Below are 18,919 nucleotides of genomic sequence, written 5' to 3'. Positions count from 1 at the left end.
TAATTAAAGTTTTAAAGAAATTTTTTCTTCAAAAGATTAATGGATCATCTGAGAAAATAATTAATCGTATGTATATATTTTATAATTTATTTTGAAAAAAGAAAAATAGAAAATTTTTGATTATTTTGTAGATTATTCATTTATTATATACATATTATCATAATTTCTATAATATAAAAGTATAATTTCTAAAAAAAATAAATCAATGGCTAATTTTTTTGCATTCATCTATTTAAAATTTTTCTTATAATTTATTAATTTATAGTCCTGTATATATTGTTGAAATATATAAGTATTATTTACCTCGATTATTTTTTCTGAAAAAACAAAATCGTAAAAATTTGGCACAATCTAAAATTTTTTTTATCATATAACAATTAAAAATTAATATCAACTATATCAACAATTATCTAATTTTGTCGTAATTTTTGCGTAAACATACATTTCGAAACTTTTGATCATGAGCCTATTAAACTTGATACCATTTCTAATTATCACATTTAACGAACACATTACATAATATAGATTAAAAAAACGTGAGAGTGGAAATTAAATATGATTCACATCGCACCACGTACCGTCGATCCAGAATTTTCAATGATAGCATAAGTATATGAGAACTTCTGCACACATCTGGACTGGTTGGTGAACTTCCGGTCGATGAACCTGCACGGCTTGTCGAGGACGTCTGGCCTGCAGGAGTACTCGAAGAACCTCTGGGCGTTCTGGCCATCCCGATACAGTTGAACATACATGTTTTCCCGATTTCGACCGCCGACCGGTTCCACCATTTCCTCTACCGTAGGACAGCAATCGACTGGAAGCCCGTCCTCGCCTCCTTCGTGTCGCAGAATCATGTTCATCTCTCGATAAGTCATCCGCTTGGTAGTATCTTCTAAAGTCTGCGTCCTGAAATGTTAAGCGAAATTGAAACAATCGTGAAATATATCGATATATCGATATATATTCAATGTATCGAAATATATCGCCGAACAATTCATGATGTAGAAAATATAGGTTATCAAAAACATTGAAGAATATTAAAGAATAGAAAAGAATAGAAGAATAAAAATATAGAAAGAAAAGAAAAGAAAAGAAAAGAAAAGATGAAATAAAATAAAAGAAATAAAAGAAATTGAGAAAATAAAGAATAAAAGTAATCAGAAATTGATTTGAGAGAAAGAATATATATTCAAGGTAAGATCATAACATAATAGTGCATCTATGGATCAAAAAATATTTATCGTGATCAATTTGAAAGTTGCTTCTATAGTAATTATGAATAAAAAAAGAATCTCATTAGAGTTTAGTTTACAAAATAGTGATTTGTTCATCCATCAAGAAAACACTGTGTCTACATTAAACAGAAATGTTCTTGTGCAGGAGTAGCATCACGTTCATTGAAACTTGTGAACAGCTTGCGGGTAGCTCGTGAGGAATTATAGAGTTGTTCGTTTACCAAAAGAATGTTATGCTACGTCCACACTGTTTTTGCTTTATTAACTATAATGAACTATAATGAATAGCAATAATTATTCTTTTAGAAAATAATAGATTAAAGATTAGTAAGGTTAAAGTGTTTCTAAATACATTAAAACATTTCTATATCTCTGGATTGTAACATTTCTTATATGAATACTGTTTTTGTTCATGGGATGACTAAATAGCTTGTCGATTGGTTGTGAACTATCAATTAATTATTATCAATATGGGCATTCAGAAATATAGCAAAGAGATAAAATTAATCAATTATATGTGAAAAATAATTTTATTTCAGTGAATCTTACATTTAAATTACATTATTCAGTTTAAACATCTTATTTCTTATTATTAGAACATCATTATTATTATTATTTCATATTTATTTACATTAAATAAATCATAAAAGGTTAAACGTGGTTTGCCAAGAGCTCACCAGATGGAATCATAAACATTATTGTGGACGCAGCATAAGTGGCTCGTGTCTGAATCACATGCGCGATAGAATGCAGTCGTAATGTCGCGAAAAATCAGTTCTCCCGATAATTCGCCCTTAATTCCATATTCACTTGGTAAACTTCTCATATGAGTCATTAATAATAATTAAGATAATTCGACAGACAGAATAAATAATGGCGTAACGTTGAGGTATGCAAAGAAAATATATGTTCGCCACGGTTGCTGATTGAAAATTGAAATTCATCCATGTAAAATAATGTCATTGGCATATCGGTATAATTTGCGAGCACTAATATTAAACTTGAACGATGTCAAGATATTTCTCGATCATGAATTTTGATTGTGTTAGAATATATATATGGATAAATAATATAATAGTATTTTATTAAGTGAATGTAAAAAAAACAGTATTTATTAATTTGTGTTATTAATTTATAACAAGTGATATTTATTACATTTTTATAAAATTAATGCAAATAATAAAACACATTATAAAATTTACCAATAGATATTTAGAAATTGACTGATATGCATCTTTCGATTTTATATATATTCATCATTGATAGATTAATTTAAGACGAATTTAAGAATTTTTTTATTTGATAATTAGATAATTTTTATATAATTAATAATTTTTATATAATTATATTAAATATTATTCATTTATATTAAATATTGTTCAATAATTCATTAAAATTGTTTCAGAAATCATTATCAAAGTATAAAGTAAGTATAAAGTAAAAAATATAAGTAATTTAAAAAAACTTCTTCCATTTTTTTTTAAATTTGTCATTGAAATATTACTGGAAAGTTAATAGCATGACCATCATATTATAAATTTATAATTAATAAATTTAACAAAATACAATTCCACAGAAAATAAAAGAATTCTTTTCATCATCACATGATAAATAAATTTTTATATGATTTAACAACATTTTATTTCATATACACAAATTTATATACTAATCATAAGAATTTAATTATTGCAGATGTGTTTATACATAATTTCAAAATTAAAATACATACTGTTAAAAATAAACGTGGAACTGGGGAGAAAGGATTGAGAAAGAAAGTGAAAACAGAAAACTTACCAGCGAGAGATATGTCCCCTGAAAGGATGTTCCCTGGTCTTACGAGAGGAAAAGGATAAAGTCAGGTTGTTGGCGGCAGCAAGCCGCGGGCACAGGACTGCGGTCAGCCAAACCACCTGTAACAGAGAAGAAAAAATTCTAATTTATTGTCGATTTAATGGAAATATTCAGTGAAAATATTTTAAACTTATTTACAGACAAAATATTTGCATTTACTTTTGATTTGTTTGAATTCGTTATATAAATTGTTGCTTATTTTAATTTCATTACACTATCAAAGATTTAAAACGATACGATTGTCTCTCAAATTTATTCTTATAATTCTATCAAACTATTTATTTATGCTATAAATTATCAATCAACCTATAAATCAAGAAAGAAAGCAACTAAGCTCTTTCTCTTGTACCACTGATAAAATTGAATTAAACAGTTTAATACGCATAACAAATCAAGTACAGATTCGGCTTCTAATTCCTCGTGATAAGATGTATATATGTATATTCATATATTTCGCAATTAAACCGAAAGTCACGGCGAAAAGAGAAAGAGAGAAAAGAAGGGCGAATGGAGCAAAGCTGAATGCCGAGAGGCCTGTTTTGCATAAAAATTATAAGTCGAATTAATGTTTTCACCTCCGTGGCTCGTGTGCACCGCATTTCGTGTCCGATGCGTGACTAACACAGTGGTTTATTGCATGTTAATACGAATCCGGTACCACCAGTATTTTCTCATGAAATAATCTTGACTCACCCTTATAAGCAAAATATGTATATTGAAAGAAGGAAGGATTCTACGAAATTTGATTAAAAATAAAGAAGAATTTTAATAAATAATTTTCAATAATGAATGGATATAATGAATATTGATTTTTGCTATATTTAGAAAAATATTTTTTTAATATTGTTATTAATTGTATTATATGTACATAATCTATTTATCTACATATATACTATAGGTTAATATCTGAATCGTGATTAATTTAATTAATTTTTCAAATTAAATTAAATAAAAAAAATAGCAAGTTGTTATCAAAAATTCTGTCCCATATAAAATTTCATATATTTAATTATTATATTAAAATATAAAATTAAATATTAAAATATTCACATAATCCAGCACTAAGACTAAATAAAACTATTCTAAATACTTTTTACAATTTCATATAAATCAATTATTAAAATTTGATAAATCTATAAATTCTCTATTTCCATTTAACTTCCAAATTCGCGCTATATTTTAAATTCCTGTTCCCACACGAGTTTCAATTACTGCGCATGTCTTCGAGTACCATCCGCGACAATTACCCGTCTTGTGGTGTAGCCGGCAATTAACGATAAATATCATTAAGACGTCGTCGTCATTGTGTATGATGCATTTCGTATAAGGAGGATTGATTAAAATCGCGTTGGCAGTGAGAGGAGGCCGGCCGACGATGAGGCAACAAACCGATAAGGATCCAAGAACTCTGTGTGTGGTCTGTTCTGTGTGAAGACAGATCCGATCTGAGTGGCTCCATCGGTAATATCGAGATCCTTTATATCATACGGGAGGCGCCAATTGTTTAAACGTTCAACCCTGATGGCTTAATTAAGTGACACAGTCGTTTAACTATCTTATTCTCCCATTTCTATAAATCTCTAGAAACTGAGATGTCTTCGCTATTTTAGATATTGTCCGAGTCTCGTATATGAGACGGAGAGATCAATCTCTGTATATACGGTGTTAAAATTCTAATTAATCGAATGTTGAGGAAAAGACGTGGATAAATGGACATTTGACTATCTTTTATTGTTTTTATAAAGTTTTAGAATAATAGAATAGAATAGTAAGATTGCTTCTTTTATTGTTTATCATATATAAGACAGAAATATTAAATTTTTATATATTGTATTGATTTATATTTCAATATTATAAAAGAAAAAAATTCAATATTATGAGACTCAATTTTTAAAAAAGTTATAAAAAAAGGTAATGATATGAAATTACAGATGTTTATGTATTTATAAAAAATTTAAATATAAAAAGTTGTAGAGAAAAAATTTGTATGTGTACAGATTATATAAAAATATACAAAACTTTAGAAATAAAAATCTTTTTATATTTAAAAATATCAATATAAAATTATTATAGTGACAAAATTATTAATTTTGTTTTAATAGGTAAAAACTATTATTATTGTTATTACTTCAAAGTCTAAACTTGTATGCACGAATTATCCAACTCATGTAACAAGTAAGAGCTAAAACTATCCTTCCATTAAATACTCTAAATATATACATATGTATCTGTTAAAACTCTATTAGTACTCAACGACAGTGGTAGTCAATACCATATTTAACATTCATTAACATATATGTATTCTGTTAGAATTATTATATAATAATAATTGTACAGTCATCAGAAAATTAGTTTGAAACATTGGTTATTTTCTATTGGTTATTTATTTTAATTTATTTATTATTTTTATTTATTTATTTAAATACTGAAGTATTTCATTAGTATAAAATTTCTTCTATAATATTAACTTTAACTTTTTTGTGTCCAATATAATGTAATTACAGTTTGAGAAAATTATAATAAAATTGAAGAGAAATATGCACTTAATGATTCTTAATTATATGTGCATGTAATGAATTTATAATACAAGAGAATTCCACTTTCTCTATATACATAAAACAAGTTAAAATAAATTTATAAAATAAAATTTCTTCTATATCAATTTGTCAAAGGACAAGCAAGTTTTCATTCAGTTGATAAAAATTTCATATTCATATAAAAATATTGTGCACAACATTTTCTCTTAAATCCATAACAATGTATCAAAAAAACATCTACAAAATTTTTCCCACGTTCTTAATACCAATGTACATATTATCCACATGTACATATTATGCCATCATACGATGAACAATTTCGACAAACTCGTTTCAAAATGAAAACCGTTCATTCAGGTCCATAAAATACATTGTACCGTAACGTCGTCGCGGTTGTCGTACATATATTCACATTTAAAGATTCCATTGCAATGCACCGGTGGCCAAGTTTTAGCCACGGCCCGAAACACGCTAATTAGCATCTCGAATTCGTTGCAGAGTTGTCTCTCGCCTTAATAACGAAGTGTCCAATTAGTTGGACGAAGCCTATTTTCGAAACTTGAAATTAGACGGTGAGATATTTCACCGAGAAATGTGTTTTCGTTGCAATGTATATCTTCATCGTTCTCTACCAATAATACTATTTTGAATCTGGTAAAAGTTTTGCTCTTTTGATCACGTTATCAAATTAACTTGTAATGTATTAACTATAATAATATTTAATATGTTACGTCATTTTTTTTGTTATGTAAAAAATATTATAATTAAATTATACTTTTGTCGTAGATTTACATTTAAAGTTGAAACTTTTATTAAATTCTGTGAAAATCAATAAAAAGAATAGAATAATAGAAAGAATATTAAATTTAATATTATTATTAGAAAGTTATTTATCTTCGATATATTAAAATATATCAAAAATTTCGTATATGAAAAGAATTATTTATTTCTAATAAAAAATATTTAATTCGTTAAAATAAGGCGAAATCTTATTTTAACAAATTCACCACGACAGCTTTCAAACACAATAAAGGAATAACGAGAAGAAATCGCGACTTTATGGCGGCACTTTATTCGAGTCTTGATATTTTCCTCTACACTCTGGTATTAAAGGGTTAATTTGAAAGTACGCGTCCAATAAATCTACCCACCGAAAAATCCCACGTGTCACACGTAAAAACTACCGGTTACATTCAACCTCTCGTATCTTGACTTATGGCGTATCGGCTCGTAATTTTTCTCGTGCAAGAGATCGCATCCCTTAGGCAGGCGAGGATCAGGAAACGAGTTTGCAATCCGAACGCCATACTTTAGCAGCCTTTTTTACATATTTTGCACGGATAAGTTTAAATCTTTTAATACATTTCCAATCGTTTCTTTTTATTTAGGAATAGAATATTCGAAATTTGGAAATTTTCAAATATTTTGGAATTGGAAAAGTTTCTTGATATTTCGAAATTAAGATAATAATAACGATAATTTTGCAATCATATAAATTTATTTTTATTTAATAATAGTAATTCAATCAAATGAGATTTTATTTCAAATATCTATACTTTATCTATTCTTTGAAAAAAGCTTTAATATGATAAATCAAGTTTCGATTCTCAATAAATTAAAATTAATAACTACTAGACATAGAGTTTATTTTTACGAGTGTTAAACCAATGAATAAATACAATATATGTAATAGCAAAATTATTCATCTTCATTCGTTAAAAAATCATTAAATATATTGGTTATATTTATATTGGTTTCATAAGATAAAAATATAATATTACGATCACAATTCATGATCGATGACGGGCAAAATTTAAAATTCCAGCCATGGCTGAATTGAAATCTTGTATACTTATGAACCAGGTTACGAGTTCTGTTTCCGATATACATCTCGATATATGAACCCTGAAGCATGGTAAACCGATAACATTCAAAGAGGCAACAGACGTATCGAAACGACAGAAGCCCTATCGACACGTTTCTTTATGTCTGTTCACGCGTATGCACCCGCGTAGGATCTGTCTCTTTGTACTTTCGGTCACCAAAATCACGGTATGTGCATGGTATGTGCATGGATTATCTCTTACGACCACAGTTTATGTGTTCTGTTTTCCGTTTAAAGGCAGTGTTTCCCAACCTTTTACAACATTTCGAATAATTTAAAGTTTTTATAAAAATTAGTGTTACAATAATTAATTATTGTTAGTATATTTAAATGATAATAATTTTTTTAATAAAATTTTTTCTATAATTTAAATTATAAATAATCTTGGCATGTTAAATAGAGAAGTAAAAAAATTATTGAAATGTCGAATACAAATATTCGTGATGATTTATAAATAAAAATATCGGGGAATATGATTTATGCGTAATGAAATTTTTAAAAATAATTTTAATGAAAAATGATCGTAACAATCCTCTTTGAAGATTACACGTATTAAGAATCTATATAAATGAACATTTTTTTCAATTAAAAATAATCGCGATGAATATTCTTGGGAATCTAAAAAAGATTGGAAATTTGAGGTTAGTTTTAGGATGCAAGAAGAAAGAGTATCTCAACACCATATTTTCACACGAAACTTACATCTGAAGAACTTGATACATAGACTGCGATGGAATACGATCAAAAGTTATGCCTAATGATCCATTAACTCGAAATACGAGTCCATGATGAGTTAATTTAATCCTTAACGTATACGATATATATACCACACTTAACAAGATTAGATAAGATGATTGAAAACTCAACTTGGTTGATTGATTTTATCCTAAACTAGTAAGAAATTTACAAAATTGTAACCCAAATATTTGGAAATAATTTATTTTAATTGTTAATATTTTTAAATGGTATCAAGATTTTTATGCTAGTAATTAATTGTAAAAGATATTAATTGCAAGAGAAATAGGATTTTCACTTGAAGAATCAAAGAATCGAAAAATCCCATTAATATTTTCTAATCTTTTTTACAGTTTCTACTAATTGCATGATTATATTAATTTTCAAAATTATTTCTATCGTATTATATATTAGATATAGATTCAATAATTTGCCTATAAAAATTTCTATTATAGACATATTAAAGATGTAATATGATTTCATAATTTTATATTTTTAATAAAATATCAGAGTTCCAAACTCTTGAAAAAAAAAAAAAATAACTTCAGATAAGCTGAAATTAAAACGTAATTATTTTACTTACTGCGTTTCTCGATGCAATTCGAAATAAATGAACATGCCACCGCGCCTTTAAACACCTTTTATATAATCTAAAGACACTTCTGTATATTTAAAGAAAACAACAAATCATCTCGCGAGATTAAAGAAAATAAAATCTCACAATCCGTAAACCGTAACGTTTCTTTTTAAGAGTTCCACCAATCGAATCGTACCTAACCTTTATCAACCATCAAAATGGCTGCCGCCCACAATTTTTGCTCCACAAGCATCCTTGGCATCCTTTCTCAACGCACGACAGGACAACGAATTTCCAGGTCAGGGAATGGAATCTGGGATGATGGATCGCTTCGATATCTATACCGTGATTATCATACAATGTGATACGTTCGTTGATCGACGGATAAGTTGACGGTGATATTTCCGATTTTACTGCGCCACGCTTTCCTCGACTGAAGGCGGTAGTTACGACTCGTGGACATTCTCCATGATCATTGGTCGTGATTCTTTTTAACCGGATAGCCGGTCGAGCCGCGATTGGATAGACTTGCGGCAATAATTTATAGGTTTCCTCTGGTTTACTACCGAGAGCGCTGCTCTCAAACTGTGGAAAATAAACGAGTGTTTTATATCTAGAGATCGAATGAAATTGTAAAATTTGTAATTATGTGATGATATATTGAATTGCTAAGTTTTAAGAATTCTTATCTTGTGAAATTTATTAATACAGTACCGTTAGAAATTTTTATTTTAATGAAGATAATATGTTGGTCGTAGCTTGAATAACTTGAATAATTCACTATATCAAGTACAGTTAAGTATATAATTTTATACATTTAATCTAATAGTTTTTTATATCAATAGAAATTTTATTTAAAAATTTAAAAAATTTTGAATATTGTGCTCTAAGTACTGTATATCACATCAGATACTGTTATGCTTCGTATACTGCTTATAAAGTAAGGTTATGTTTTATCTAAAGATCGTGACCCACAAAAAGATAGTGACAGAGAGTATCGAACAAATTTACGATGTTTCATGGTCTATTGGCTACGAATCAAGATTGTGAAAAAAAGAAGATTGCATTTCCGGGATTACCGACCAAACAGAAAGATCTCCAAAGTCATATCGGTAATTGAATACACTTACATCGATATTATAATTTATAAATCTCGTAAAAAAAAAAAAAGTAAAATGCAATAAACTAGTGCAAGTTGTTATAATATTTATGATTTTATTAAAAAGCATATACAATTTAACATTTCATTCAATCTATAATCCCACATGACTATTTCTATCGTAATTTATCGTATTTTTAATTTATCGTATTTTATGCAAAATTTTTTTTATGAAGACGTTTATATACATAGAGATTATAAAACTTATATACTGATTCGGTTTGTTTTTTTTAAATATATTTTGTCAAATTATATTTCTTCAAAATATGTGCATATTCTGTAGATTTTTCATAAATGCACATTACATCCAGTAAACGTATTATCCCTATCCTAGTGAGATGGTGGTGATTTGAATATACATTTATGCACATTTTAAAATATGCAGAAAAATTTTTACGCAATTCTCGTCGTCCCTGTTTTGCTTTCTCCAATGCATAGAACGTGAGAAAATCATAGACACGCCTAATTATCGTCATCGAGATTGGCGCCAACGATGCATTGTTAAACTAATTTTCCCTCTTTTATCTTTCTTTGCTGCGTGATTTATTGGACGAACGTCTAACTATTTTCTTTGTTTTATACTGGTTATTATCTCGTCAACCCTTTTTTGTTTTAACATTTTTTTATTTGCAAATATTCAAGTATCAAGTATGTAATTTATTGCATACTTAATGAAATGTTAAAGATGAACGAATAATCAATTTACATAATATGCGGATAATGTGATGCTGCTTCGAGTAATCTTTATGTTAATGCCGTTAAAATAAGCAATTTCTTTTTTTACTACAGAAAAATATATCATAATTCATGTATAAGACTTAATAAATATAAAAAGATATTTAATATAATAACTAACTTCAAATAATAAAAAAAAAAAGAAATTTCATTTAATAATTATCTAATATAAATATCTAATAATATAAATATGCGGTTTACTGCAAAAAATATTAATATCAGTATTTGTAAAGTTGATTTTAACTTAAAGATAAGTTCAAATAATTTCTGACACAGAAATTATAAATTTTTTTAATACAAAAAAAGAGAATTAAATTTTTTTTATAAAAATATACAATTATTTGCAAATTCTAAGTTTAATTTATTTTTGTAAAAATATAACATTGCCACTTTTTGCACCACACGAATATTATGTAATAATATGACATAAATAAATAATTATATGTATAATTATATTAATAGAAAAATTCGTGTCTTCGTGTATCTTCAATAATAAATTATAATACTAAATTTAACACATATTACTTCATATTAACACATAATTTATCATTACATCTCTTCCATGATCCACCTTGGAATAAATTTTTTAACTTTTTTTAAGGATTATATCTATCTCGCAACACTGTTGAATCCAGCAAAGTCGAAAATGTCAGTGGCAGAACTTCTTATTAACCTTTATCTAAGGATGATCATGCGATGAATCGTTGACAAGGCTTGATGGGCCTGTACCTGTCTCACGTTTCATAAAATTTCACAAAAGTCGTCAATTATAGTGTAATCCGTTGTGTAGAACTTTCTCCAGCCAAGAATGCATACATTACCGTAAAATTATTATTAGGAAAATAAAAACGAAGGTGCAAATTAACGGTAGTAAAAGCGTAAGAATATAGAGAGGAATTAAGTGTAATAAGAACAGTGAAATAAATTCGAAAATGGAAAATGTGAGGAAAATCATAAATTCGCGATTAAAAACACGATAAAATTATCAATCAATTCATTGATAAATCTTTTAAGCATATTAATTCATAATTAATTTTAGCTCGGATTTGCTTTAATTGATCGAATATGAGATAAATAAATTTTTTTTGATAAAAGATTTAAAAAAAAAAGGCTTTTATTTATGAATAAGATTTTATGAATAAGATTTCTTCGAATAATTTTATTTATAATAAATTTTCAATAAGAATACCAAAAAATATTCTTCCTAGAATTTAATAAAAAAAATTATTAAACAATAAAAAAAATTCAAAAGATAATAAATCAATATAAAAATTATCCTCCTGCTATATATTAGATATATCAGATCAAACTTGACTGACCAAAATTTTTTATTTTTTTCCACACATTTGAATTAACAACACATTTTGATATTTACAATGCAATTAAAAACCGATTTTTGACCGATCGATAAATACCAATGGACACAAAAATATTTCAAAATATTTCTTTTAAAATTTGAAACAAAATTCTCACATCACGTTATCATAAAAAAAATAACATATATACCAATAAAGAAATTGCACAGACAACACAAATCTCCCCAAATTACTCAAAACGCTTGAAATTACACACCGAATCTATAACCACATCCAAACTCCAACTTTTTTTATCCTTGAACGTAGTAGGGATAATAACTCATTGCGTGCACAATCGTTACGTGTAACTATTATAGATAACAAGGAAAATAAAAATAATAACCCATCCCATAACTCGTTCCTAGCGATCAGTTTCCTACTTCCACCGAGTTCCAATGCAATTCACTTTAAACATCGGCCAACACGAAAATTGAAAGGTCTTGCGTATCGGCGGCCTATGATTTTCTCCCGTGGGTAAGCAAACACGACTTGGAGCGCATGACAAACGGTAACTATCGAGAGGCTTGTTAGAGATAGAGCAACCGGGGAAATTCAGAGATCCTTGGTGAACGCTACTGGAAGGCATGCACGAAGCCCCCCGAAGGCCTGTTTAGACAGCGAACGTTTCGTCGTCCCTCACGATTGACATGTATAAATATTTGGTTAGTCGCCTAGCCAACGTTTCGTACGTGGATCGTACACGCGTGAATCGTCCTGCGTATCCTGAACACGATATATACAAGCAAGATCGTTCACGAATGAGGAGGAGGATCACGGGAGATTATAACAGGATTTGTAGCGTGTAGCAAAAGTAGGAAATTAATTCTTGCATGCAGATGCTTGGCAATCTTTCCTATGGTTTTTTTTTTGGTAAAGTTTTCATGATGGAAGGATTTAACTTATTAAGTTTCTTAATTTTCTTTTTAATCGATATAATTATTTTTCTTGATTTAATTTAACTTTTGGAGAGAAAGAATTAGTTCAAAATTGATGTATTGGTATAATGTTCTTTCAAGAGGATGATCTATTTGTGTAATTAGGAAGTGTCATTTCGAATATTCATTTAAGAATATTAGTTATGATATCGTTATGTCTATTGAAAAAGTCTAACGTGAAAAGTGAAAAAGAAAAAAAGAATTCAGGTTAATCTGCGTTTCAAAATTTCAGAAAAAAATCTGAAATATGTAATACTTGGGGATACGTAACTTGAAAGAACCTTGAAATAAATTTGTTTGCTTTCTTTCTAGAAACTAATAGTTACATAAAATAGAATTTTTATTAGACATCGTAAAAATAACCTTTGACTTTATAACTTTTTCATTTTCACGAATTTTTAAGAATGTTCTAAACAAAATTTGAAGTTAAAGAATAAATTAACGTATCGATAAACCAACTGTTCAAAAATTATCATTAAAAATATTTTTTCAAATCTATTAATAATAATTAAACGTCTTTATTTCTATATGGTTATAAAAATAAAAATAGACCATTAAATACAAATAAGATAATAATTTTTCAATTGCATTATTAACAATTGTATTTTCAAATTAATGTTTCTCTTATATCATTTTATTTTCAAACGCTGTAAATAGAGAAACAAAAATCTTTTTTTACCATCGTTCCACCATATTCCATTCGCGAATTGATTCGTATCGGAAGAGGGATTCTTGCCAAAAGGTTTTTAAGAGGATAAACCAGAGGCCGAAATCCACCCACGACATACTAAATCACCGGAAGGCAACAAGAAACAAAGCACGGAGTCCACAAACCCTCTTTCGTATTTCCAGCTTACGATTCGTATAATATATTATTTGAAAATTGTTTTAAATTACAGCCTCGATCGTCGTGATACGTCCCAAAGATAATAGAAGAAGGCGTCCACGAAATGAACCCAGGCTTCGTTCGTAAGGCTCCTATATCTTTGCATTAATTATAAGAATTAAATTAGAAGGAATAAAAAGTAACAAGTTTATGAATATCAAAAAGAATTTAACGAAGAAATTTTTTTCCATTCTCTCTTGAATTAATTTAATTTTCACAAATAATTTTACGACTGACTTTCTTATCTACCAAATTAATCTTATCATAATGCAATCATTAGTTGAATTTAATCGAATTTAACGAATCATACTCATAGTACAAAATGATGAGTCTAACTCGTCAATCAAATTGACATGTAAAGTTGTATTTGTTCATTTTAAAGTACTTGGATTAATTATTAAATAAATGTAATTCTTTGAAAAATATTGTAATACTTTTTAGAAATTTCCTTTATCATTTTTGCAATATATCAGACAATAATTGACACGACGAAACAATCGAACAACAAATTGAACGACAATCGAATCGGTGATCGTGAATAGTGTGCGGCGTGGGTGGATGATTCAGCTCGAGAGGAGTAGATCGGTTCGCTTTGAAATCGATACAAAACGTCTACGCGCGATTGCTAACAGGATCGAGTGGTATTTCAATCGTGCACGCTTCGAAACGCTTGAAAGATGATCTCTCACTCTTTTATTCTGTCGCAGGTGTATACAGATCGATCGCAGATACGCGTAGAATAGATTCAATCGATGAAACAAGATAATCTTTCAATCCAAGAGATCTTCGATCTTCCACTTGTATTTGAATAACAATCTATAAATCTATCCATTCTTAACTTAATAAACGATTAATTAAAACGTAAGGTAACCATAAAATCGATCCAATTACGCGCAATTGTAATTTATTTATTTCTTTTTTTTTTCTTCCACTTTATCCGAATTTTTCCAAGAATATTTAATTCGAAACGGATAGAATTTTAATGCGAGCGCGTGTATAGGAATAATTAAGTGGTATTTAGAAAGTATTATCCAGATAATAAAGGATTTAATTGGCTCGATTATACACTTTCGAAACCATAACCTCTATTCCCACTTTTCAACAAAGTGGCGCGCGCACATATCACTATCAACAGGCGCGATATTCAAAGTGTCATTATCGGGAGACACGCGATAATGATTTAATCGCGAATTTATTTGCAGCCAATTAATTAGCCGATCACCGTCATTGCAGTGGCAAATTGTATCTGCCTACGAAACGAAGAAATCGCATACAGATAAATTTAATTCGTGATTTAATTCTCCTATCTAAGTTGACTTCATTTTTATTTATGAACTTATTCTAAATAAGTTTGCCTTCCATCTTTGTATATATGTATATATATATATATATATAAAAAGAAACGAGTTTAATTTTGAAGGATAATATACACGATTCTTTTTGTAAAAGAAGCGTATCATTTTTTTTTCTCTAATATTTTCACTTCGATCAATGCGAAAGTTTAGAGTGGAAGTTTCAGTAATAGTAGCGAGTTGAAGACAAGCGCGTGATTCTTTTTTTTTTTTTTTTTTTTTGTAATGTGATCTCATAATTGATCGGTTTTTCTTAGTCTTTGTTATTCGTCCGTTAGTCATATTAATCCATTGTCTTCTAATATCGAATCACGTTCAAGATACTATTATACACGAGGCGTTATAAAAATGTCGAACACGAGTCGCGTTTATAACACAAGTAAGAGGCGTTGTATTTCGATTATGCGACCGCTTATTGAACTCGAGGAGTTTTGCGGAAAAATCGTCAATGAGACGAAAATCGAAATTGCGCGAAAGTTTTTAAAATTATTTCCATATAACAAACACGTGTTTTTTTTTAAGACTTTTTAAAAAAAAATAAAACTCAAACAAAATTATCGTGACAATTATTTTATTTCGTATATGTTTATAAAATAACTCTTTAAATTTCCATTCTTTAAATATTATGTAATATTTTTTTTTTTAAGTTTATATCCTTCTTTGCAAATTAAACATACATATCTTAAGATTAAAGAACATTCTTATTTATAACGCGTGAAAATCTTTTGCATACAATCTTAACTTCCATTCAAAGCATTCTAATTCCTTCAATAAAAAAGATCCAAGAAAATCATAAAAATCATTGTCGATTTTGCTTATAATATCATAAGCATGTTGCTTAACAATTCTTATCGTTGTAACGTAGCTCCAATGTTTATTATTCGTTTCGCTTCAAGCATTAGCAGGAGATCTTTTAACCGTGGCGTGCAGAATAATCCTGAATCTCTATAATGATACACGAGGGACGAATGATACGAGTCGAGTGAAATATAGAGCGCAAAGTTAAAGGGATAATCCTGTGTGTTTTTTCTTTCATCATATCGGATCACGATAAATCCAGAAAATTATTCAGAGGAGACAATGATTAATATTGAAAAATTTAGCGACACGAACCGTTTAAAAATTATTATATTTGTAAATTATTATAAATGTAAATATCATCTTACGTTATTCATTTTGAAATATCATTACAAATTGTGGGTTTTGTAACCGAAACATATTCGAATATTCAACTTACACATAAATTATATATCATACAATATATGCTTAAATTTTATCTTTATATATATATATATATTATATCACATCTTTGCACTAGTTACGAATGAAATTTTATCTTTTCGTGTAAAAAAACATTAGAAAAAATTGAAAATATTATCGTCAAAATCTATTCGAGGGATGGAGGAAACTATGCTATTGAAATCTCTTTTTGATTCATCCCGATATCTTAATCGGTTGCCGAGATATAACGAGTCAAAGTTTCTTAACGCAATGCAGAAATTATGAATGGGGGATCCGTGACCTATATTTTTTCCTGGAAATGCGTACTACGTTCTTCCAAGAATCGTATTATGCTTTTTCATCACTTGTCTGAAGTTTGGGATAGGTCAGTGAGACGAGAGCGCGAGCGAGAGATTCGAGTAAGTGATAAGAACGGAGATAGTAAACGATTAAAAATTACCCTTTTCTTTACACAACGATATCTCGAGAACCGGAAATCGTATCGAGATAAATCAAAAAGGATTTTATAGAGCAAGGTTTTGCGCTTCTAATCATCGTTCATTTGTTCGCCGGAAATCATTATCTTCGAAGTTATATACGTGTTCAAATTTTTCCTAATTTTAATAGGCTAATCGTGTTTAAGGTAAACGATTAATAAAATTACTTTCTCTTTCCAAAACGATATCTCGAGAACCGGAAGTCGTATCAAGATAAATGAAAAGCCATTTTAAAGAGCAAAATTTCACGCTTCTTTCGATCGTTCATTAGTTAACCGGAGGTGACAATCTTCGGAGTTATAACGGTTCCTAATTTTTCCTAATTTTAATAGAAATTTAATCGAGTTTTACGCGATAAATATATATATTTAATTCTGGGAAAAATATCATTCACAACGATTTCATATTATAGTCTACATCGATTTAAAAAGTCCTTTAATTATACTAAATTGCATTCTTATTTAATCGACCGACTCGAGTTTAAATAATTACTGGCCTCAATACGCTGACATTTGCAACATTAATTTCGAATTAAGCAATAATAAAACTAAGCAAAGCTAATTCGATGCAACTAAAAAAAAAAAGAAAAAAAAATGATTCCAGCCTTCGATAAGTAGATATAAGTAGTAGATATTAATAGGCGAGAAAGTCGATGTTTCGGTAAAATGTCATTTCTTTTCCCCTCCCCCCATTTGGATCCACTTTGTGATGTCGCGGTTGCAGCTTACAGGGGATGAACGGTACCAGAGACGAAGCGGGCAGGTTGTCGTCTGACGGCGCGTTAAGAGAATTATTTATTGGCACGATTGGCGCCTGGGGAACGATTAGCATACTAATATGCCCGGTAACAATTTTCCTCGCCACAATCTCTCGCGTTCGTGTTAATCTGCCATTATTAAATTATTGCGCACGGGAGAACTTTGTGGCGCACGGACGATTATCATTTATCAATATCACGGGGACAGCTATGGCGGCATTAATCGGCCGTGAATATTCGTACGTCGGCACGTAATGCTGGTGCAAGATAAAACTGGTATGTTATCGGCCCGTTTTAATAAGGATAGCGAATTCTTGGGTGCAGAGACCGTGGCGATGATCGGGATCAAGCGCTTCCGGTCAGAAATTGATCCGATCCCCCCCCCTCCCCTATATGTAGCGGTATAGATTATTTCGAGGTGAGAAACAGAGAGGCGTTTAGAACCAATTAAATAGAAACGGATATGTCGCAATTATTCAAAAGTGCGACCCACTTCGATGATTTTAGAGTCGAGGAAGAAAAGATTGATACGAGTTTGAATCGTGAATGGTGGTGGATTACTGTAACGATTTCTTCTTTTTTTTTTTTTTTTTAAGATTCTATCAAATTGAAACGAAATGCTTCGTGCTATCTGTAGAATCACATCTGTTCCGATCTATTTCTTCCAACGAGTTTTGGAAAGGAAGTTTTTCTCTACGATTTATCGCGATATTCCATTTTCCAAAGAATTGTTGTATAACCTCTTCTCTTTCTCTTTTGTGTAAAAAAAGAGAGAGTACATCAACCATGGATAATAAAAGAGCAATTAAATAAGAGGAGGTTTAAATCAACCTCCTACGTGTGTAACCTATTTACATACCAACAAAACTCAGCCGTTCCTACGTAACACGACTAACTTCCGCATAGTTTGCCACAATTATCTCGACGAGACAAGTACACGTGGATAATATTCGTATAAATTAAAATTTTTTTCGAAAATCACTCGCGAAATCTTCAATTCGAAATGAAATGCAGATACGATTTCAACGAGAAATGGGTGATTTACGCTCCACTGTATAATATATTCGATTTGTTACAAATGCACATACCATGGATTTACATGTATTTTAGACGAGTTCTATTTCTGCGATTGCAATAAGATAAAAGTGTATAAAAGTTTTCTACACATTTCCTCGAAGAATTCTAACTTACTTTTACTT

The 18,919-nt window shown here is 29.2% G+C and overlaps 1 protein-coding gene and 1 long non-coding RNA gene across 6 annotated transcripts in view; one reads left to right on the top strand and one right to left on the bottom strand.

The window, feature by feature from the left end:
* The window catches only part of LOC122719154, a 117,721-nt gene that overhangs the window by 1,503 nt on the left and 97,299 nt on the right, over positions 1 to 18,919 (bottom strand). For 3 of the 4 annotated variants that reach the window (XM_043944751.1, XM_043944752.1, XM_043944753.1), the window contains 2 exons: positions 3,033 to 3,148; positions 579 to 909 (listed from right to left, as the gene is read on the bottom strand). In XM_043944751.1, coding sequence (XP_043800686.1) covers positions 579 to 909; positions 3,033 to 3,148 — 447 coding nt within the window. Of the gene's footprint in view, positions 1 to 578; positions 910 to 1,315; positions 1,360 to 3,032; positions 3,149 to 18,919 lie in introns of those variants that run through there. The other variant, XM_043944755.1, reaches the window with a different exon arrangement.
* LOC122719155 lies at positions 1,897 to 3,877 on the top strand. 2 transcript variants are annotated; one of them, XR_006347519.1, is made up of 3 exons: positions 1,897 to 2,051; positions 2,644 to 2,664; positions 2,931 to 3,877. It is a non-coding gene; the product is annotated as an uncharacterized LOC122719155 (long non-coding RNA). The 2 variants fall into 2 exon arrangements; XR_006347520.1 differs by having other exon boundaries at positions 1,897 to 2,127.

This window comes from Apis laboriosa, unplaced genomic scaffold, assembly GCF_014066325.1.
Source record: "Apis laboriosa isolate Shangri-la unplaced genomic scaffold, ASM1406632v1 scaffold70_cov154, whole genome shotgun sequence".
Lineage (NCBI taxonomy): Eukaryota > Metazoa > Arthropoda > Insecta > Hymenoptera > Apidae > Apis > Apis laboriosa.
Note: the sequence above shows the minus strand (reverse complement) of the source record. Positions and strands in the feature narration are given on the sequence as shown.